Source organism: Cuculus canorus, chromosome 16 (genome assembly GCF_017976375.1).
Source record: "Cuculus canorus isolate bCucCan1 chromosome 16, bCucCan1.pri, whole genome shotgun sequence".
Lineage (NCBI taxonomy): Eukaryota > Metazoa > Chordata > Aves > Cuculiformes > Cuculidae > Cuculus > Cuculus canorus.
The window spans coordinates 8120121-8138210 of record NC_071416.1 but is presented as its reverse complement, the minus strand read 5'-3'; the positions used below and the strand labels follow the sequence as shown (position 1 = coordinate 8138210).

At 52.3% G+C, this 18090-nt stretch overlaps 2 protein-coding genes across 2 annotated transcripts; one reads left to right on the top strand and one right to left on the bottom strand.

The window, feature by feature from the left end:
- Nucleotides 1-1157: 1157 nt before the first annotated feature.
- Nucleotides 1158-6921, bottom strand: BPIFB2 (BPI fold containing family B member 2). Its single transcript, XM_054081852.1, has 16 exons — nt 6784-6921; nt 6068-6184; nt 5714-5813; nt 5276-5380; nt 4983-5120; nt 4496-4541; nt 4187-4247; nt 3832-3923; nt 3534-3710; nt 3167-3208; nt 2883-3047; nt 2539-2606; nt 2064-2109; nt 1687-1750; nt 1510-1586; nt 1158-1223 (listed from the first exon to the last, which is right to left on the bottom strand). The coding sequence occupies exons 1-16, from the start codon at nt 6803-6805 to the stop codon at nt 1158-1160; spliced, it is 1386 nt and encodes a 461-aa protein (XP_053937827.1). The 5' UTR covers nt 6806-6921.
- Nucleotides 6922-10153: 3232 nt separating this feature from the next.
- Nucleotides 10154-16704, top strand: BPIFB6 (BPI fold containing family B member 6). Its single transcript, XM_009562707.2, has 13 exons — nt 10154-10308; nt 10869-10959; nt 11564-11668; nt 11739-11885; nt 12378-12441; nt 12956-13016; nt 13355-13446; nt 13745-13921; nt 14089-14142; nt 14466-14636; nt 14847-14914; nt 15329-15374; nt 16073-16704. Exons 1-13 carry the CDS (start codon nt 10200-10202, stop codon nt 16457-16459), a joined length of 1572 nt encoding a protein of 523 aa, XP_009561002.2. The 5' UTR covers nt 10154-10199; the 3' UTR covers nt 16460-16704.
- The last annotated feature ends 1386 nt before the right edge of the window (nt 16705-18090 follow it).

Genomic DNA, 18090 nt, shown 5'->3' with positions numbered 1-18090 from the left:
TGCCAACTTCGGGCATTAAAATCATTAGTCAGGTCCCTGAGCTGGGCATATAAACCTTCGGGGGTTCTTCCTCCCTATAATAAATCAACTTGGCTTGTTTTGTTTGCTTTCTTATTTCTGAGGCTCTGAAATATGAGGTTTTGAAGTGCTTTTCAGCAGCTCCAGAGGCTAGAAATGATGTGTGTAGCTGTTGTGAGTGAAAGCAGACGTGTGTGTCACTAATATGGTTTCATGGACATTACCATTGTGGAGCTGCCGGGCAGTGGTTGGAGCGCTTTCCCTAGGCATTGGCCCCTCAATGCGCTCACTCTGGCCAGAGCAGTGGGGTGGCTTTAGGAGCTCTGTTACCAGCCTAACCTTCACTCAAGCCTATTGTGGATCCCCTCTTCTTTAGAACAACCTCTGGAGCACAGTGTTGCATTTGGTCACTTGGGTAGAGCATTCCATTATGGACAAATGCAGCCACTTGGTGGTGGTGCCTCGCCCCCTCTCTGCCTGTGTGGCCACACTGTGTTCAGCATTTTCTCCGTGATGAGCTTTGTCAGAAGTCTGGCTTTCAAAATATAACTGCCTTCAAGTCTAAAATTAGAAACCATTGTGCAGACTGATTTCCTCCTCCCCCCTTCCTTCTGACCCAGGGAGAACCACCAGCTGGAATGTTCCCATAGAAACATGAGACATGGAGGAAAAGCAAATGAAGGATCTCTTGTTGGTAGGGGCCACCTTGTTCTGCAGCAGAGAGGCACGGGGCTGCTTTGCATCCTTATAAATTAGTGGAATTTCCACGCTCCCTTAATTAAATGCAAGATCTGGGCATCTGTACTTAGCAAGACAAAATGCATCTGTCTTTAGGTACAAATTGTTGAGGAGAAAAAAATCGATAGTCTTACCAGAAAATGCAGTATGAAAGGGAAATGTTTAATTAAAGTACAGAACGTGGTTACAATCCATCCTCTTTGTGGAACAAAAATACCCAGCACAGGGCTGGAAGAGAAAGCCGCTAGTGCAATGCCGTTAATATCCTAAAGCTGAGAAAGTGGTGCTTTAGTGAGGCAAGGAAGATAATTTTCAACATTTCAAGCAGTGACAAAACATGAAGCATGATTTGAGAGTCAACAGAGCAGTTGTGTGCTACTGCTTTCCTCCGGACAACGACCTCAACCCAAGGTCTGCTCTGCGCTCTTTGCCTGTAGCTCGAGGTTGCAGTTGACCAAGACGTAGTCCTAGGCAAGGAGAGGAAATGGGGCTGAGCAAGGTGCCCGTGGGCTCCTGTCAGCCTGCACCAGGCGCTGCCCAGGCCCACAGCCCCTCTGGCACAGCTGCTGCTCAAGTCAGTGGGCCCAGAGAGGAACTACACCTTTTGAAAGTGATGCGACTTGGTTCTGTGGCTTAACAGGGCTGGAGGAGCAGGCTCCGATGTGTGTTACCTCCGCCAGGAGGTAAGCGCTATTCCTGAGCTCGCTTTAAACCAAGCACAGCAGGGAGCAACTGAAATGTCTTATTTCTTACCTTGTGAATCATGATGTTGACGTCGGTGTAGGTAAAGCTGGAGATGTGGGGCAGGAAGATTCCTTCATTGAGGACCACTAGTAAAAAGAAAGAGGGAAAGTTTCTAGCTGGGTGCCACCTTGATCCTTGCCGTGCATCCCATGTAGCAGCACCACTGCCAGACCCCCGGCTCCTCACCGTTCATCTGAGCTGGTACCTCCTTACGGATTGTGGGCAAAAACAGCTCCTCCAGCAAGGTGTCCTGCCAAAGGGAAACGCATAGTCAGCTCGTACATGGCGTGACTCTGGAGCAGAAGGAACAAGGCAGGGACCAGCAAGAGAGGGGTCCTGATGCATATTGCACCTCTCCTAATCCTGCACAGGCCTGCCCCCACCTTCCGCAGGATGCAGCATGCACCCACAGTAGATATTTTCCTGCTACTAATGCTGGATGAGATGATTTAGGGCCACCTAAACTATCTGGTGCAGCTGAGGGTGACCAGGCTCTTAGAGGATGGTGCTGAGGTGGGCTGTTACGTTCAGCACGTCACAGCAGCGTGGCGGAGGACACCTACCAGCACAGGACCCACGTTGGAGGCAGCCAGGCTGAGCTGAACATCCCTGGAAAACAAAGAGCAGCACGGGAGCTGCTTGTGGTAAGTTGTAATAAGCAGCGACTTTCATGTTATGCCCCAACCCCTTGGCTGAGTCCAGGGCCAAGCCAGCAGCGACCTTGGTGCATGGGGACCTCTGACCAGGCGGCTCAGAGCAGCAGCCTGGCTTTCCCCTGGGCACAGCAGCAGGAGCTTGAGGGTGTTTTGGCCCCCAGGACTCGGACTGAATGGCTTTGGTGAAGCAGAGAGGCTGCACCGGGTGGGTGAGTGTGTTGGGGTGCAGGATGCTGCTGGGCTGGGACCTGGGCACGCCGGAGCCCCACCAGCCACAGGCTGTCTGTAGATGGGGCAGTCCTCAACCACTTTGCCTCTCCTTTCCCCACTATGACTGGGATGCCTCCCCTCGGAGGACTCGGAGCATAGCTGGGTTCATTACTCTATCGCTGCTGCAGAGATCAGCATCCTCGTGTCGGCGACGCTAAGGAGGAGTCCCGCAGAGATATCCTGCAACAGGGAAAGAGAGGGTAGGATCAGAGAGAGTAAATGTCCCTGCTTCAGCTTTGAACAGCGGGATGTACTGAACCTGCTCCCTGCATTGCCCCCTGCGCTGTGCTCCTCACACCCTGCTCTACCCAACGGAGGCAAACGCTGCCGAGAACCAGGAGCGCTGTGGCAGGTATAGCTAAATCAGCCCCTCGCAATGGCTGCAATCACACACTGTGTCTCAGAGGAAAGGGTGTTGCCCATGTGGAGCTTGGCATGCTCGCAGAGCACACTCACCACATTCATACTCAGGAAGCTCTGGAAAGATGTCAATCCTTCCCCGACGTGGACGGTGAGGAAGAGCTTCAGGGCTGCTTTGTCTTCTTCCAGCACCACCCGAGGCGAGCTCCTGAACACAGCTTGCAGCACCACTGGTAGGTCCTCTTGGAAGAGGGAGCCCATCTGCCGAGGGAGGGGGGTTATTTCTGGGCACAGCAGCCCCCGGGGTGGTGGGCAGGTGGCCGGGGGACACTGCCTGGGCTGGGATTTTGCCTCTCAGAGCGACCGCAATGGCAACGAACCTGAGGGATCTTCTGTGCCAGGGTGGCAGTGGTCAGCGGGCTCTGAAAGACAAAGTAGAGCTTGTGATCCCACTGATGGATGCTTGGGGCTGCTGCCCTGGGGCTTGTGTCCAACCCAGCTGGAGGAGCCTTTCTGCACGCCAGCACGTGTCAGGAGGAGCGTTCTCATTACCCTGCATGGCAAATTCTCCATGCACCATTAGACCAGCAATATTGTGGGGAGCCTGAGGGCAAGAGGCTGCCTCTCCCACAGGCACTCAGGGACACACTCTTTTCTTTGCGGGGTGCATGGCTCCTCCAAACCATTCGTGGCTGTCCCTGTGAATGCATATGTTCTACTCCTTCCTCGCTCGCTTGCTCTACTCACCGAGAAGGTCATGTTGAAGGCTCCAGATATTTCCAGGGCGGAGAAGAGGCTGGTGTAGAAGTGCTTAGAGAAAGCCAAGGTGAGGTGGGAAGGGCTGAGGCTCGCTGGCTCGGGCATGCTGAATGGCACGGGGCTGACTGGAAGGGGGATTGCCACGCCTGCCACCTGGAAAGTCGTCTGCAGGAACATGGGCAAGAAGAAAGGGAGTTTGAGGTGTCTCAGGGCGTGTAGCATGGGGGGGAAGTGGCTGTCCAAAAGCCTGGCACTGGGCTGCGAGTGTTGGAAAGCAAGGACTTACTTGCAAGGATATGGTGATTCCCTGCTCGGAGAACATGGGTGCAGCGAGGGGCTGGTACTGGACCTGGCAGCTTGGCGTGACTGGGAACTGAGCTGCAAACCAAGCAGAGGGACACTCAGACAGAGGAGGAAAGTGGTGACAGCAGGTTGGGTTTGGGGGGCACCTGGGTTTCCTGAGTAAAGAGAAAGGGAAAGAAAGCCAAGCAGAGGGAATGGGTGCCCAGGGAGATAACGGTGGCAGAGCTACTGCTGCTGCACTTCTGCTGCAGGGTGGGAGTCTGTCCCATCATGGGACCTGCTCCAGAATGAACCCCAAAGCGCTTTGGCCATCCTGAGCCTGAGAGTCACGTGCTCACCTGTCAGAGAGATCAGCAGCTCATTGGGGGAAAGCAGCAGTTTGGAGACTTCTGAGCAAACCTGTGGAATAAAGAACAAAAAGAGAGGAGGCAGAGGAACACAGGAGTCTGCTGGCATCAAACACCTCTGCTGCAGGTATTGCCATCGTCTGGTGGCACGGCAGCCCAGGGATAGGGGATGGCAGTGGTAGGTGACCACGAGCTGTGGGGGAGACCTGGCAAAGCACCATTGACTTAAAGTGCTCTAAGTCTTACAGAACTGTGCAACTTTGTCTTCTCCTGTTGATGCCTTTACAAGCTTTATCTTACCTTCTCGACAGTAATCTTCTTGTCCTCTTCCGAACTAGAGGACTTGCTGCATGAAAACGACAGAACAGAAGAAGTTAGATGAGAACCAGCTCAGCCAAGGGTAGGTCTTTTATCTGACCCAAAAGGCATCCAGGGACAGGATTGCCATTATTTTCTATCTTCTATTAAACTATGATTACAATTCAGAATCCAAAAATGCTGAAGAATTGCCTTTGGAATTGCATCGAAAACATTCCTGCTACACTACTTTAAAAGATCCGCTCCCGTATGAGAGAATGAAACTCTCTTAAAATAGGGGGAACCAACCCCGCAAGCAGAACAAAGTTCTTCCCACAAAGATAAAATTTCTGTGTTAACCTTTGTAAGCTTTTAGGACAGTGGGCAGATCTGAGCCCTATCACCTTCCTGCCCTAGAAATGCATCTGTCTCGGCTTCTCCTTTTCCCCCATTACCCAGATCTCATAACACTGAAAACCACGAGGTTGACCTTTGTGTCTCCCCGGTGCTCTGTGTCTCCTCCACGGTGGATTTGCAGGCGGAGGTCACCAGCTCCAGATTCTCTTCAGCGTTCATTTCCACTTGGAGGTTCGCCAGGATGGACAGTCTCATCTGCTTGGTGATGGAACTGTGCCGGGGAGGAGAGGTGGAGACTGAGGCACAGGGGCTGCTCCTGGTCCCGCTTGCCCCAGCTGCCGCAGGCAGACAACAAATACTGGATGAGGCCCCGATGCTCCAGCCAGGAGCTTGGGCCACTTCCATTCCCACAGCCCCAGCACTCACGGGGCAGGTGTGATGCCGAAGTCCGCATCAATGCTCAGCCGCAGACCAGTGTCGGGGATAAGTGACAATGTCAGCTTGGCAACTTTGATGGAGTCAATTTGGACACTGCTGGAGCAGAAATGAAGGTGTCAGGACCAGCACAGACTGACGTGCAATCCCTGGCTGCTCTCACAGTGGGCAAACACCTAAAGCTCGTGGCATCTGCGTGGATCAGTGTCATGAGGGTGGCACTGGGGTGGCTGCCCTTAGACCCCAAAGGAGAAGCTGAGAGCCCTTTTCTAAACCACCCTGGCAAACAGCCGTGTTGATCTCCAGGAGGCTTTTTGCCGCCACTGGTGCAACACCTTTTGTCACAATATTTAAAGCGCTCCAGGTAAGCAGCAGCGTGACCCAGCGGTGTGGGGACAAAGCCGGGGCAAGGCAGAGCTGTGAACTCACCTGCTGGACTCTGGGATGCTGGGAAACACTTCTGGACCTATCAGGTCCTTTAGGTCCTGCCTGAGGATTGCTTCCGCATACGACTTTGAAACTTCAGCAACTGTGAAACAGGGCAGATAAGTTATGAGACCCTCTGGAGCTTGTGGTCTGACACACAGGCTGAGATCTGTCCAGGTGATGCACTGCCACCCCTTACCAACCCCCGGTACTCCTTATAGAAGGGGGACGATGGAAACGAGCTGATGAATGGCTTAAGTTTCTGGTGGCAGTGTTTGGGATTTCATCACTGGACTGGGAGATGCTGTTGCCTCCTCTCCCTGCTGACGGTGTGGGAGATGAGGGGTTCAGACTTACAGTAGCTCAATCCTGATGGCGTGAGGATGCCCCCGCAGTCAGGGGACCTGGTGGCATGTGCAGGGACCAGGAGGCTGAGGAGGATGCTCAGGACACAGAACTTCTCCATGCCGGTGCCTGAAGGAGAAGGAGGACACACACAGCAGCCTGGTCAGATCCACACGGCCCTGGCCCGGCCACCGTGGCACGCAGCCACGCTCAGGAGCCACGGATCTGCTGCCAGGTTGGGTTTGCAGCCCCGAGCTTGTCAGAGTTTATGCGATAGCAGTGCATAACTCTCCCAGAGCACCTGGGGAGGTAAAAGCCCTAATAGAAGGCTCAGCCTTGAGAGCCCCCTGCAAGTGCTTGCAGTGATGTTGTGCCAACAGAAGAGCATGTAATGGTGTGCAACTGGTGTAGAACTAGCAAATAAACAGGAGCTAAAATCATTTGAGGAAGAAATGGAAGTTATGGAGGAGGTTAAAATCAAATGAAGAGGTGAGAGAGTTATCGGCATCTCTGAAAATGTTTGGAAATTGTTTATAAAGTTTGTAAAGCTCTTTCAGTATTCAGAAAACAAGTAATTTGGAAATTTCAGCCTGCAGAAAACATACATAAGTTGTATCAGTCTTTGCAGAAAGAGGACTTCTGGTGAGAACTGACCCTTGCCGAGACCCACCGAGGCAAGCGCAAGCAACACCCGTGCTGAGCTATTCCATCTGAAAATGCTTCTTTACCTTTCATCGCCAGGCTTCCCATTCTTCCAGCTCCGTTCGTTTCTCGCCGTGGCTGCACCAAGCATTGTGCTGGCTTTATATATCCTCACAGTAAGGATAATGGGGCAGGGATTGGCAAAGAGGGCTGGAAAACAGGACATTCAGTGGACACTTTGTTTTCTATACCCCATACACTTGATGACATTGCCCGCTGACCTAGCGAGGTCAAGTACTGAACGCAGGTGCTGGGGCAGCTTGCCTTCATTGTGGTGCTGCTGAGGAGCACAAAGGAAGGTCTCTGAGGGGAGGATGCCAAGGAATGAAACATTGTCAGAAAGCGAACATGGGCTTCTTTGCTCTGCAGCCATGCTTTCTTCTGATTGTCACAGAGACAGCCACTGCCACATCCACACTAGCGAGAAGCTGCTGCGGCTTTTGTCGCTCTCCTAACTGGGTGACACAGCAGAAGTGATGAGACCAGCATGTGTAGCGCTGGAGGAGGTCTTGGCAGTTCATCAAGGATGCTTCCATTTCCCTCAGGCTGGGTTAGGCTGTTGAAGTGTTTTTGTTGGGTTCAGGGAGTTTTAGACCAGAGAGAACATCGATTATTTGTTGGGTTTTTTTTTTTAGCTGTCTCCTCTCATCTCTGGAATGGCTGTCTGCAATAATTCCTTCCTCTCTCTAGCTGATTCCCAGTCAGAAGCCACTGTCGGTATTTATTATAACTGGTAGAAAAAATGGTGATTATGTCCACTCTCTTTGACAACAACTCTACAAGCAGTGAAAGGATTCATGAAGGGAGTCCCAGCCAGTCTCCTTCCCGTGCTTGGGGTCTGTCGTGTTCTCCTGGCTTCCTTTTGGCTTGGAGGATAGACCCCGGACTGCCTGCAAACACCATGCAAGCTCATCCTCCGTGATCTCACCCAGCTCTCCTTTGTGCTCTGTGTTCTGACTTCCCACCCCCCGCTGATATTTGTCATATCAGCTTTGAGGCATGACCACTCTTCCAGAGCAGGCTGGAGCGCCCACATTGGTCCGAGTCCCTTGGCAATGGGATACGGTGTTCAGCGCTTGTTGAAACACCTGCATACTGGGGAGGCAACCATTGTCCTTTGTGCGCTGGCAGAGTGAGTTATTGGGCGCTGGTTCCAGGTGCATCTTGACATGTTCAAAGCCTTTGGCTCTCACCAGCTCTGTGCTGCTTTCCTCCTCAGCAGGACAGAGCAACGCCAAGAAGAAAAGCGGGGTCTCAGCCACGTTGTGCATTTCCGTTGAAGCATCCAGATAGCAGTGTCAAGAGAAAACACAAAGATATATGTCCAGCAGCCTAGCGAGGGAGACCAGGATTTACAGCCCTGCACGATGTCTGCAGCCCATTTAGAGGCAAGAAATGTGTTCAGAAAAGTAAATCTATGGAGAAGGTTGTAACCTGCAAACGAGTGCCCTGGGGCTGCGGGAGGTGTTTTGTGGCATCTGACACGAGGAGGGACACGGGCACAACTGGGAAAAGTCTCTGAGAAACAAATCATCACTATATTTTTGAGCAGCAGTCAGAAATTGGCCCCTGCTACACCTTGTTCTGGCATCAGTAACATCCGCAGCTCTTTGTGAAGCCCTGCTGGAGATTTATCTGTGGAGTGTTATTATCATTTACAGCCGTGTGAGGGGCTAGGGATAATCTGCCCAGACCATGGTGCTTAGAGGTGGATTTTCTCCACTTGAAGAGCTGTTCTGGACCCGTGGAGGCTTAATTAGATGTCAGCTTATAGCATAATGACTGATCTAGTTACCAGCACAAAAGTGTCTTTCTGGCGCGATGCATTCCTTATTGGGAGTTATCTATGAATCTTACACTCCTGCTAGATAAGATGTAAATCTTCCTGTCTGGGCTTAGCAGAGAGCCAGCGAGTACATCACGGGGAGGAGGTGATGGCAGATTAAACCTGTGACACATTTTATACAGAGATGAAGAGAAGGCATAAATCTCTCGGTGCTACAGGGTCCCACCAGGGTGAACTCCCAGAGCTGTGTCCTGCTTAGTGGGGTACCCGGGAGGGAACGGGTGAGGACACCATGGTGGCAGGGCTCATGCCTGGGCAGTCACAGTGACAGCAGCAGCGTGGCTCACCTGGCAGAGCTTTGTGCAGCCTGTCTGCAGTCTGGTGGGACACAGCTCTTCTTCAGCAGGACAGGGCTGGGGCTGAGAAGCCCATTCTCTGGGCAGGTGATGGTTTTTAGCCTCACTCCAACCCTGCTGAAATCAGTAGGAATATTACTGAGATTATCACAATTTCTGCTGGGTCACCCACCAGCTGAGCCCGTGTTGTCCCCCAGTGTTTGCAGAAGCTCCATGAACCTTTGGGAAGTGAGAGCCACTCATCCTGAGCTGTCTCACAGGTGTCTCCAAAAGCAGAATTTACCATGATGAGTCTTAGGTTTCTCCTCAATCCCACTTCCATCTGTACCATGTAATTAAAGAGATCATATTTTTCCTCCGGAGTGGATGTGCAAGCCTCTGTTGGCTTCTCCTGGGCGTTGAGCAAGAGCGCTGGCTGCAGCCTGCTGGGAGCCCTTGCTGCCCCAGGCTTGGGGCTTAACTGGGCTTGCAAATTTATTAGTGAAATTATTTGTGTTGGCAGATATCAGGAACCCTCAGGGATCAGCTTACACCACAGTGACCACCCAGCCCTTTAACGCTGTTCTTTTTCCTCTTTCTCAGTCAGGGTTTATATACAGGCTGTTTTTCGCCTCTCTCCAGGAGATGCGTGCAAAGCTTGGACTACCTCTGGGGACTCTCTGCCAGGAAGAACCAGGTGAGGTGACGGCAGGACCCTTCGCTGCAGGAGCCCCGTTGTGGTGAGGTGCAGCAGCTCATGTCACTTCCCTCTGGTGCCAACGAGAAGTTATAGCCTGAGCCAGAGCAGACCAGGGGAACGTGTCCACAGTCCACAGAGAGGCCTGTCAGGCCATGAGCTCTCCTGCTGCTCCTGCGGCTTGGGCTTGGGGTGGCTTGGAGGCTCAGCAAGCCAAGTGCTCCATTAGGCACTTCCAGCCCTTTCTCTAGGGCAGGTTTTAGGCATGATAAGCAGCTCTGGTGCTTGTGGGAAGAGGCAGGTTCATTGCTCTACTTGGGTACTAACCACGAGGCGGGTGGTTCAGGATGCTGCAGGCACATCCTGGTCAGGTGCTGCTCAGAGGCATTCAGACATTTGATTTTTGGGGACTCATTGTATTCAGGCTGTGCTTTGCCTGTTGTTGCTCTGCCAGACTTGCATGGAGTTCTACTTGCTTTCCTCTAGCGTGAGTGCGGTGCTTAGCTTGTGACCCGTGGTTTGGGAACCATCCACAATTCATTGTCTCTCTGTCTATTGAAGCTCACGCTCTAGTAATCCTCTGCCACATCTGGAAGTCTGTGAGCAACCATTCCAGATTGGAAGATGTCAAGAGTTTGGTGCATTTTATTCCTTGGTGGCTGGCTGGCGTGGTCAGGAGGAGCTGATGGCCCAGGAGCTGTCATCAGGATTGATCTTGGAACAATTGACCACGGTAAGCACTCAGCATGTTAGTGTCCATGTATGGACCCGAGTCTGTCCATCCATGCAGACACGTGGGCAGCAGAGCACTGGCCACATTGTGGTGGAGAGGCCGTCAAATGCCACCAGGTGAGTGGGCACCAGGCAGGAGCTGCTTCCTTGCATTCCCACGTGGGCTGCTGCAGGCAGGACCTCACGGCTGCAATGCCTCAGCATGGGCACATGGTTTCTGCACCAGTGTGAGGCACATTAAGGTGTGAAACTGGAAATGCACCCTGTGTTTCATGTCTCAAATCGCAGTGCAGCAGGGATTGCTGGTAATGTGCTCAGGGATAGTTCAGTAGTGGTTAGGTACGGTCGGACTCGATGATCTCAAAGATCTTTTCCAAGCAAACGATTCTGTGATTTTAATATGAAATTACAGCACACAAAGTGTCCTGATGGTGCCCATCTGTGTTGGAACAACGGTGTTTTATAGGGTACAGTGGGCAGCACCGACGCCCCTCAGCCTCTGGCCCAGGCTCCTCCCTGCGGGGTCTGTGCTAAACTCCTTGTCTTGTGCAAATCTTCCAGCGGTCTCTGCTGCTCTGAATGAGAGTGATGTTCTGCAGAAAACGGCAGAGGAAGCAGCACAAAAAAAGCTGAGCATCAAAGGCTTCTCGGGGTGAGTGATGACGAGCAGCGCTGCATCGCGAGCCTGAACCTGGGAATGAGAAAATAAAAGCAGAAGGTTGGGAAGTGTCAGCCTGGAGGCAGAAACGAATCACTCCCTGCTAACAAGTGTGTATTAAAGCTGGTGATTTTCTGCATGGTTGTGTCTACAGATACATGGAGAAACTATAACTTAAAGGCAACAAAGCACATCGGCTCCGTCTCCCGTGTGGCTGGGGCTGCTGCAGGGGCTCCGCGGCGCCCAGTGGGGTTTGCTCACTTTTTAGGTGATGGTATCCAGAGGGAACCCCAGGATCGCTGGGGGATTGGAGCAGGCTCTCCATCCGCAGATCCGTGCTCGATGAGAATGTGGAGATGTTCTGAATGCCAGACAGAAAAGGGGCAGTAGCTTGAATTTATTCAACATTAAGTTGTTCAATATTTTTGCTAAAAAGAACCATGATTCTAAATTTAAAAGTTGTTTTAAGTGGAAAGTTTAAACAAGAAGTGGAAGAATAAAGATGGTGATGGCAATATCAGTGATGGGAGTGTCATGCAGCCTGGCTGCTCTGCTGGCTCCTCTTGCCCATCTCTTTTCCTTTGTATTTTTCCTGCAGGCTTAAGGTGAAAGATTTCCACCCACCGGTGATATCGCTGGCAGTCTCGTCGGCCTCAGGGCTCTTTGTGGCTGCCTTAGTCCAAATGACCATTGCTGGGAAAAGGTGAGGCAGAGAGAACGGTTGGTGGGACTTTGGGCTCTGCCCTGCCCTGACCAAGCTTTGTTCTGAACAGCTTTATAGGAGGAAGCATGGAAATCACCGTGGCTGCAAACCTGACGGCGAGCAGCTTGCTGCGGCAGGACGCCATGGGAATCCCCAGGTTCAGCTCCAGGAACTGCCACATCGCTCTCGTTAGCGTCAAAACCAACCGCCCCAGCAGGTGAGGCCCGAGGGGCAACGGCAAGGGTTTGTGATCCTACAGATCCCTGAAAGGTGGGCGATCCCAGCACTGCCAAACCTTTCAGGCTTCAGGTGTGGGTCTCTGCAGAACACAAACACTTCTGCCTGTTCCCTTTTTCCACTAAGAAACCCGAAATGCTCTATGGACAAACTCAGGCTGGCTCTGTCTGTGTTATTCCATGCAGCGCCCATCCTCAGCTTCACTCCTTATTTAGGTGTTGTGCTCCTGGGATATGAGAACTGCTTTTAGGTGTGAAAACCTTTAGCTTTGTTTAAAGCCAGAAGATGGCATTCTTGAGAAAGAAAAGGTTTGCAAAGAGAGGAAACATCTTTTATTAGATGTTAGGCATATTTGGGCTTGATACATGCCACGCAGCTTTCTTTAGCGCTTGACTTTCTTGCCTTTTGATCTCTAGTAAATAATTATTGCTCTGTGTGTGCGGCTGTGTCGCTGATGTGTTGTTTCTCCCAGCGTGCTGCCCAAAGTCATGAACAAGTTTCTGGACAACACCCTTCACAAAGCACTGCTGCCTCTGGTAGGTCTGATCTTCCTCCCATCCTTCTTTCCTGGAGATCAGCTCCTTTTCCTCACTGCACTCTACCAGTTTTCACGGCTTTGCCCCACAAAGGAGCCTGCAGGCTGGTGAAAGGGAGCTTTTCGAGCAGTCCCTGGTTTTATGCAGCCAGGATCCGCAGCAGAGGCACCGTCACTGCTGAAAGCCCCCTGTCCCAGGTCAGGGATGCAATGCTTGGATGGAGCTGATCTCAATGTTGAGCAATTTTTTTCCTAAAGGCTCATCAAAGGGCAGACTAGCAGCCTCTTCTACTCGTGTCATGAAGTCAGTCTGGTTCAGAGAGAAAGCTGTGTGGGGCCCTGGTCTTCTCTCAGTGTAAACTAGGTTTATTCCAGAATAACCTCATTCAACCAGGGACAGAGGAAACTGAGGCAAGGCCTTGTCCTGGTGCTTCAAGGTGGGAAAGCCAAGAAGCTCTGCTCCCACCAGAAGCCTCCATTCAAGGTTTCCTCACACCTTTCTTCCTTCCTTGCAGCTGTGTCCAGCCGTGGATGCAGTGGTGAACCTTGTGAATGCAAAATTCATCACCATGACTTGTAAGTTGACATCTGTCCATCCTTCTCACTCATTTCCTTCCCCTGGAAAGGGGAAGTGCAGCTCTGTCACCAAGAATTGACAGTCTGCTGAGCCCTGTGTAGACCAGATGAGAACAAATCCCAGTGGGGCCACACAAATATCCACCCCATCCTGGGTGCAGGCTGGGGAAACCCTGGCATCTCTGAGGCTGGCAGGGAGGCAGGAGTCCACCAAAACCATAAATTGCACGTGAGGCCGGTGACCCAGTGTTTTGGCACTGGTGAGGACTCTCCCTGTGGTGCAGAGCCTGCACCTTCTGGTTACTTCTGGTTAAGCATCCGTCTCTTCCTCCACGCAGCCGAGATCCCTCTTTGGGATGCTGGGACCCTCCAATACACTTTACTCACCGCCCCACTGATGAATGACACTTTCATAGAGCTGGATTTGAAGGTCAGTGCTGCTGTCTAGTATCGGTTTTTGGAGAGGTGATGTTTCTGACATCCGTTTGTTTGGAGACGTTGTCCTGCTCAGGGTTGGGCAGCAGAGGCTTTGGGAGGGGCACAAACATGCTGGCTGCATTCTGTCCCCTGACCGCCTCCTTAGATCATGATTTTCTATGGAGTTCATTGTTCTGTTTCATTGCTGAGACAACAGAGCAAAGCATCTGGTACCTTGTTCTTGGTCCAAATGCAAATCCTGGATATGGACCTGTCGTCTCTGACACTGTTTTTCTTACTTTTCCTTTTAGACCATTCTCCACCAAGAGGGGGGAAAGGAGGTTGACCTTCCTGTGGACCAGCTGTCTCTTGCTTCTCTGCCGGCAAAGAGGGATGGTGTTACCCAGCTGATCCTGTCTGCAAACTTCTTGAGTGCTGCGCTCTCTGTTCTGCAGGAGTCCTTTGACCTGGAGATCACCAATAACATGGTGGGTGATTTGGGCTTGAGATTTGCCTCAAGAAACCACTGAAGAAACCTGTGCTCAAGCTCAAGGCAGATCCATGTGCTGCCTGTGCCTCTTCACTTCCTCAGGTTAAGCTCCCCCCAACCCACAGGTGTGCATGAAGTCTCTGCCATGTGACTGTTTCTCAACAGGTTCTTGGGCTTCCCCCTCTGGTGACCACGATGCTTAGAGCCCTCATCCCTGAGGTGGGTGGATTTTGATGATCCTACTGCTCTGTGGGTGGATCTCTCCATCTTAGGCTGCTTATGGCAGCAGGTAGAGCTGCTCTCCTTTCACAAACACTTGCTGGGAACCTGTTCCCCAGGGTCGAACTGATGCTTTCTTTACTTTTTTTCATAAAACTTTTATTAATAAAAGCTAATTTGGGGGACATACTGTTAAGCAGTACAGACCAACTTAACTGACGCCCACTGACCGTGGTGTATGTCACCGATGTTCCACTCCCACCAGAATAATCCCCAGAGCAGTGAATTGGGAACTGTCACCCCTTTGTTTTGACTCTTCACAGCTTGCCAGGGTGCTGCCTCCATCCCAGCCGGTGGTGATTGAAATGCGAGAAGCGAAAGCACCAGCGATGACCATAGCCCCGGAAAAAAGCTTTGTACAGCTCTTCAGCACTGCCGAGTTTCGTGTTTTCCCTTCAGGCTCTGCTCCCGAATCCCTCTTTGTCCTGGATGTTGTGAGTTGAAGCCTTTTGCACTTGGTGAGGGCTGAAGGTGATGACCTCTACCCCAAGCCAGCAAACCCACCCCAACACCAGAGTGAGAGATGCGGGACAGTGAGCAGGGGTGTCTGTGGGGAGGATGCCTGGCTGGGGGGTCCTGTGGGACTGACGCAGTCGGGGGATGCCGAGGGCCTGGTGGAGACTCCCTTTCCTCTTCCCTTGCAGCACAGCAACCTGGAGGTGCAGTTTGCCGTTGCAGAAGAAAAGCTGCTGCTCTCCCTTGCTCTGCAAAGGTAACAAAGGCTGCTGGTGCTCAGTGTCCCCACCAGCGAGCGGCAGGCCCTGAGCCACACACTGCCCCTCACCCGTGCACTCTCAGAAGGAACCTGTGCTGTCTCTGCATGGCTCTTATAGTTTGTACTAACGGCTGTTGAAGAACAAATGAGGGTCAACGTGACACAATCCAGCTGACCTAGAACCAGTTTGGGCTTCTTGCTCTTTAAGTTTGAAGAGCGGACAGTTGGTTCAGAATAGAGAAAATGCTCTCCGTGGGAAGCAGCCCCTTCCTGGAGGGAGACTGGGGGAGCTGTGGCACCTCCAGTGCCGGGGGGAGGCCAAGAGCAGGATGAGGGGGTTGCTGGGGACGGCAGGGCAGCTCACAGGGCTGCAGAAAGCGAGTGACACCGTGCTTTTTCCCCTCGCTGCAGGCTGTCCCGGGTGGCCTTGGCTTCCTCCTCCCTTGGGGTGTTTGACGTGAGTTGGGTGGGCTGCGCCGTGCGCGGGGCTGGGGTGGCTGCTGTGAATCTCAGCCCTGGTGCTTTGCAGAATAGGGTACCAGGAATTCTCCCCCTGGAGCCCTGTCCTGCTGCTTCTATTACCAATAACTACTTTGTTTAAAAAGACCCCCAAAATGGAACAAAATGAAGTGAAAGCAAAGTTATCTTAAGGAATAGCATTTCCTGGAATAACAAATGACAAACTGCCAGAAGTATTTGCCCACAGGCACGAATGCTCTGGTCCCGGCTCATAACACACTCTGTTCATTCCTGGGAGACTTTTGGCCGGGAGTGACTCTCCCCAGCACCAGTGGGGTGGGAGCGTAGGCTGAGGTTTTGTGTGTGGGATGTTTGTTTTCCTCATCTCCCTCTAATCCTAATGCTGAGATAGAGATGCCCAGGAGGGCCAGTGTCCAGGGACAGGCACTGGTGGCGCTCGGGCTGGCTGTGGGTGGGCTGTGGGGAGGGTGCCCGGCACCCACTGAGGACAGAGCACTGAGGGCTGGAGCCTCTCGTCTGGGGCAGCTGCCGTGGAAATCTTGAATTTCCCAACTGTTGCTGTTCTGTTTTGTGGTCCTGTGCCATTTTCCTGTGATTGGAGAGGGCGCTGGATGAATGATGGGGTGGCTGCTGGCACAGGAGCGTTGGGCTGTTCACATCACTTCTCTGTTGCAGGAGCTTCCACTGAAAGGTGTTTTGGCAGATATAATTCATGTGGCTTATGTGCCGTGGATCAACAGTAAGCACAGCTATGGCTTCATGAGAGGATTTGCTATCTACACAGGGAAAATACTTCTCGTTTCTTTCCCTATAGACTGCTGTTATCTCTTCTTTTGCCACTGGCAGCGCCTGGCTGACCTTGCAGGCTTTTTCTGCCCTCAAGGCTTGTGGGTGACTCTGCCAGGAAAGCCGTTTGCCGGGTGTTTTGCACCCATGGGGTTTGCAGGGGAGCTGGAGGAGGACAATGCCTCCTGGTCAGTGCTCTGGCATTCCAGCTCCTCTACGGGCAGGAGAGATCCACCCACACAGATCAGCTGCAAAGGATGCAAGCTTCTCCTCTGAAGCTTCCCTGACTGTTGTTCTTGTCCTCAAAATCAAAACTGCTTCTCATGAAAAGCTGGGAATGGTTTTCATAAGATCTTTTCCCCCAAAAATCAACACGTCCCTCCTTGCTGTGCCTGAAACCAGGCATAGTGCCAGTAAAACCCCACCCCAGAACATCAGTTTGTCTGCTTAACTTGTATGGGAAGGATGCCAAAAGCAGGAATTTTATTACTGCTAATATGCACAAAACTAGGAATTTCAGCCGTGCCAATTTTCTTTCTGAGCATTCCCAAACACCTTTGCAAACCCTTTGGTAGGTGTGGGTGGGCAGCGGGGAGGCGTGGGAGATCCTGGCAGTGGTCGCCATGGGGGCTCCTCTGACTGTGCTCCCCTCGTTCCAGGGGTGCTGCGAGCCGGGGTGCCCCTGCCCGACCTGCTGGGCATCACCTACCAGCAGGCCAGCATCAGCGGGTTCCAGGTAGGGATGAGGGGCTTCCTCGCATGGTGGGCCTGCTGTGTCAGCCCTGGTCAGTGCTTGGTCAGTCACATCGGAGCACAGGAGCAACGGCTAAACCCTGCCCATGTGCTTTCTGTGTTTAAACCTGCAGGATGCTCTAGTGCTGGACGTGCCCGTCAAGGAGAGCTGAGGTGCAGGAGGTACGGCTGCAACTGCCGCTGCAGCACGGACCCCACAGGACTGGCGGGAGAGGGAGCAGCAAGGGTGCTGGGGATCCTGGGTTGTTTCTTCCTCTTTCCTTGACTTTTCACTAACTTGACTCCACAAGCTGAAATAAAAAGCCCCCATCACCCTACAACGAGACTCTGGCCTACTGTGCGTCTGCTGGAGCCGATCGGGCTCGTCTGGCCAAAGGGCGTCTTGAAAGGACTGGTCCCTAAACATTTCTTTGTGATGAGGGTGGGGAGACCCTGGCCCAGGTTGCCCAGAGCAGTGGTGGCTGCCCCATCCCTGGAGGTGTTCAGGGCCAGGTTGGATGGGGCTTGGAGCAACCCTGATCCAGTGGGAGGTGTCCCTGCCCATGGCAGGGGATGGAACTGGATGGGCTTTGAGGTCCCTTCCAAACCAAACCATTCCATGATTCTGTGATTTTATGAAATAAATCACATTTGCATCAGAAACTGCAGGGGCAGCAGTGTGCTGAGGGCAGCAGTGTGCGCAGGAGGTGGGGGCAAGAAAAGGGGAACCCCCTGTTCCTGGGGTGCATGAGCTGTGAGAGGACGGGAGCGAGTCTGCAGTCCTGTGGGAGGTTAGGGCTGCTTGGAGTGAGTTAGAGGCAGCATTTAGACATCTGCGTGTGTTTTTAATATTTCAGAAGTGCCTCGTGTTGTGCCTTATCGGCTGCATTGCAGATATCGATCCCAGGCGTGTAGTTAACTGATTGCTGGATAATTACCTGTCATTAGTAAGTCAATAAACAACTTCGATCCTGATTTCATCGAGCCAACATGATCTGAATTTTTTTTCCTAGTCTAGAATTAAGAATATCGTTGAAAAGATTGTTTTGCTTTTAAGAAATTGTCCCCGAGAAATTCCCACTGTGAGATGGGCTCCCAGAACCCATTTGTTTTCCTGTGCCCATTGCCAGCCCCAGCAGGCGTTTGTTCTGCAACACGTGTAAGGAATTGTCCTC

Excerpts from the sequence above, each read along its gene's own strand:
- BPIFB2 (XM_054081852.1), bottom strand. The coding sequence starts at position 6,805 with ATGGGAAGCCTGGCGATGAAAG. Across the intron at positions 5,381-5,713 it reads AGCATCCCAGAGTCCAGCAG|TGTCCAAATTGACTCCATCA; the intron begins GTGAGTTCACAG and ends CTGCTCCAGCAG. Across the intron at positions 5,121-5,275 it reads TTCGGCATCACACCTGCCCC|TTCCATCACCAAGCAGATGA; the intron begins GTGAGTGCTGGG and ends TCCCCGGCACAG.
- BPIFB6 (XM_009562707.2), top strand. The coding sequence starts at position 10,200 with ATGTCAAGAGTTTGGTGCATTTTATTCCTTGGTGGCTGGCTGGCGTGG. Across the intron at positions 14,637-14,846 it reads CCCTCTTTGTCCTGGATGTT|CACAGCAACCTGGAGGTGCA; the intron begins GTGAGTTGAAGC and ends CTTCCCTTGCAG. Across the intron at positions 15,375-16,072 it reads CCTCCCTTGGGGTGTTTGAC|GAGCTTCCACTGAAAGGTGT; the intron begins GTGAGTTGGGTG and ends TCTCTGTTGCAG.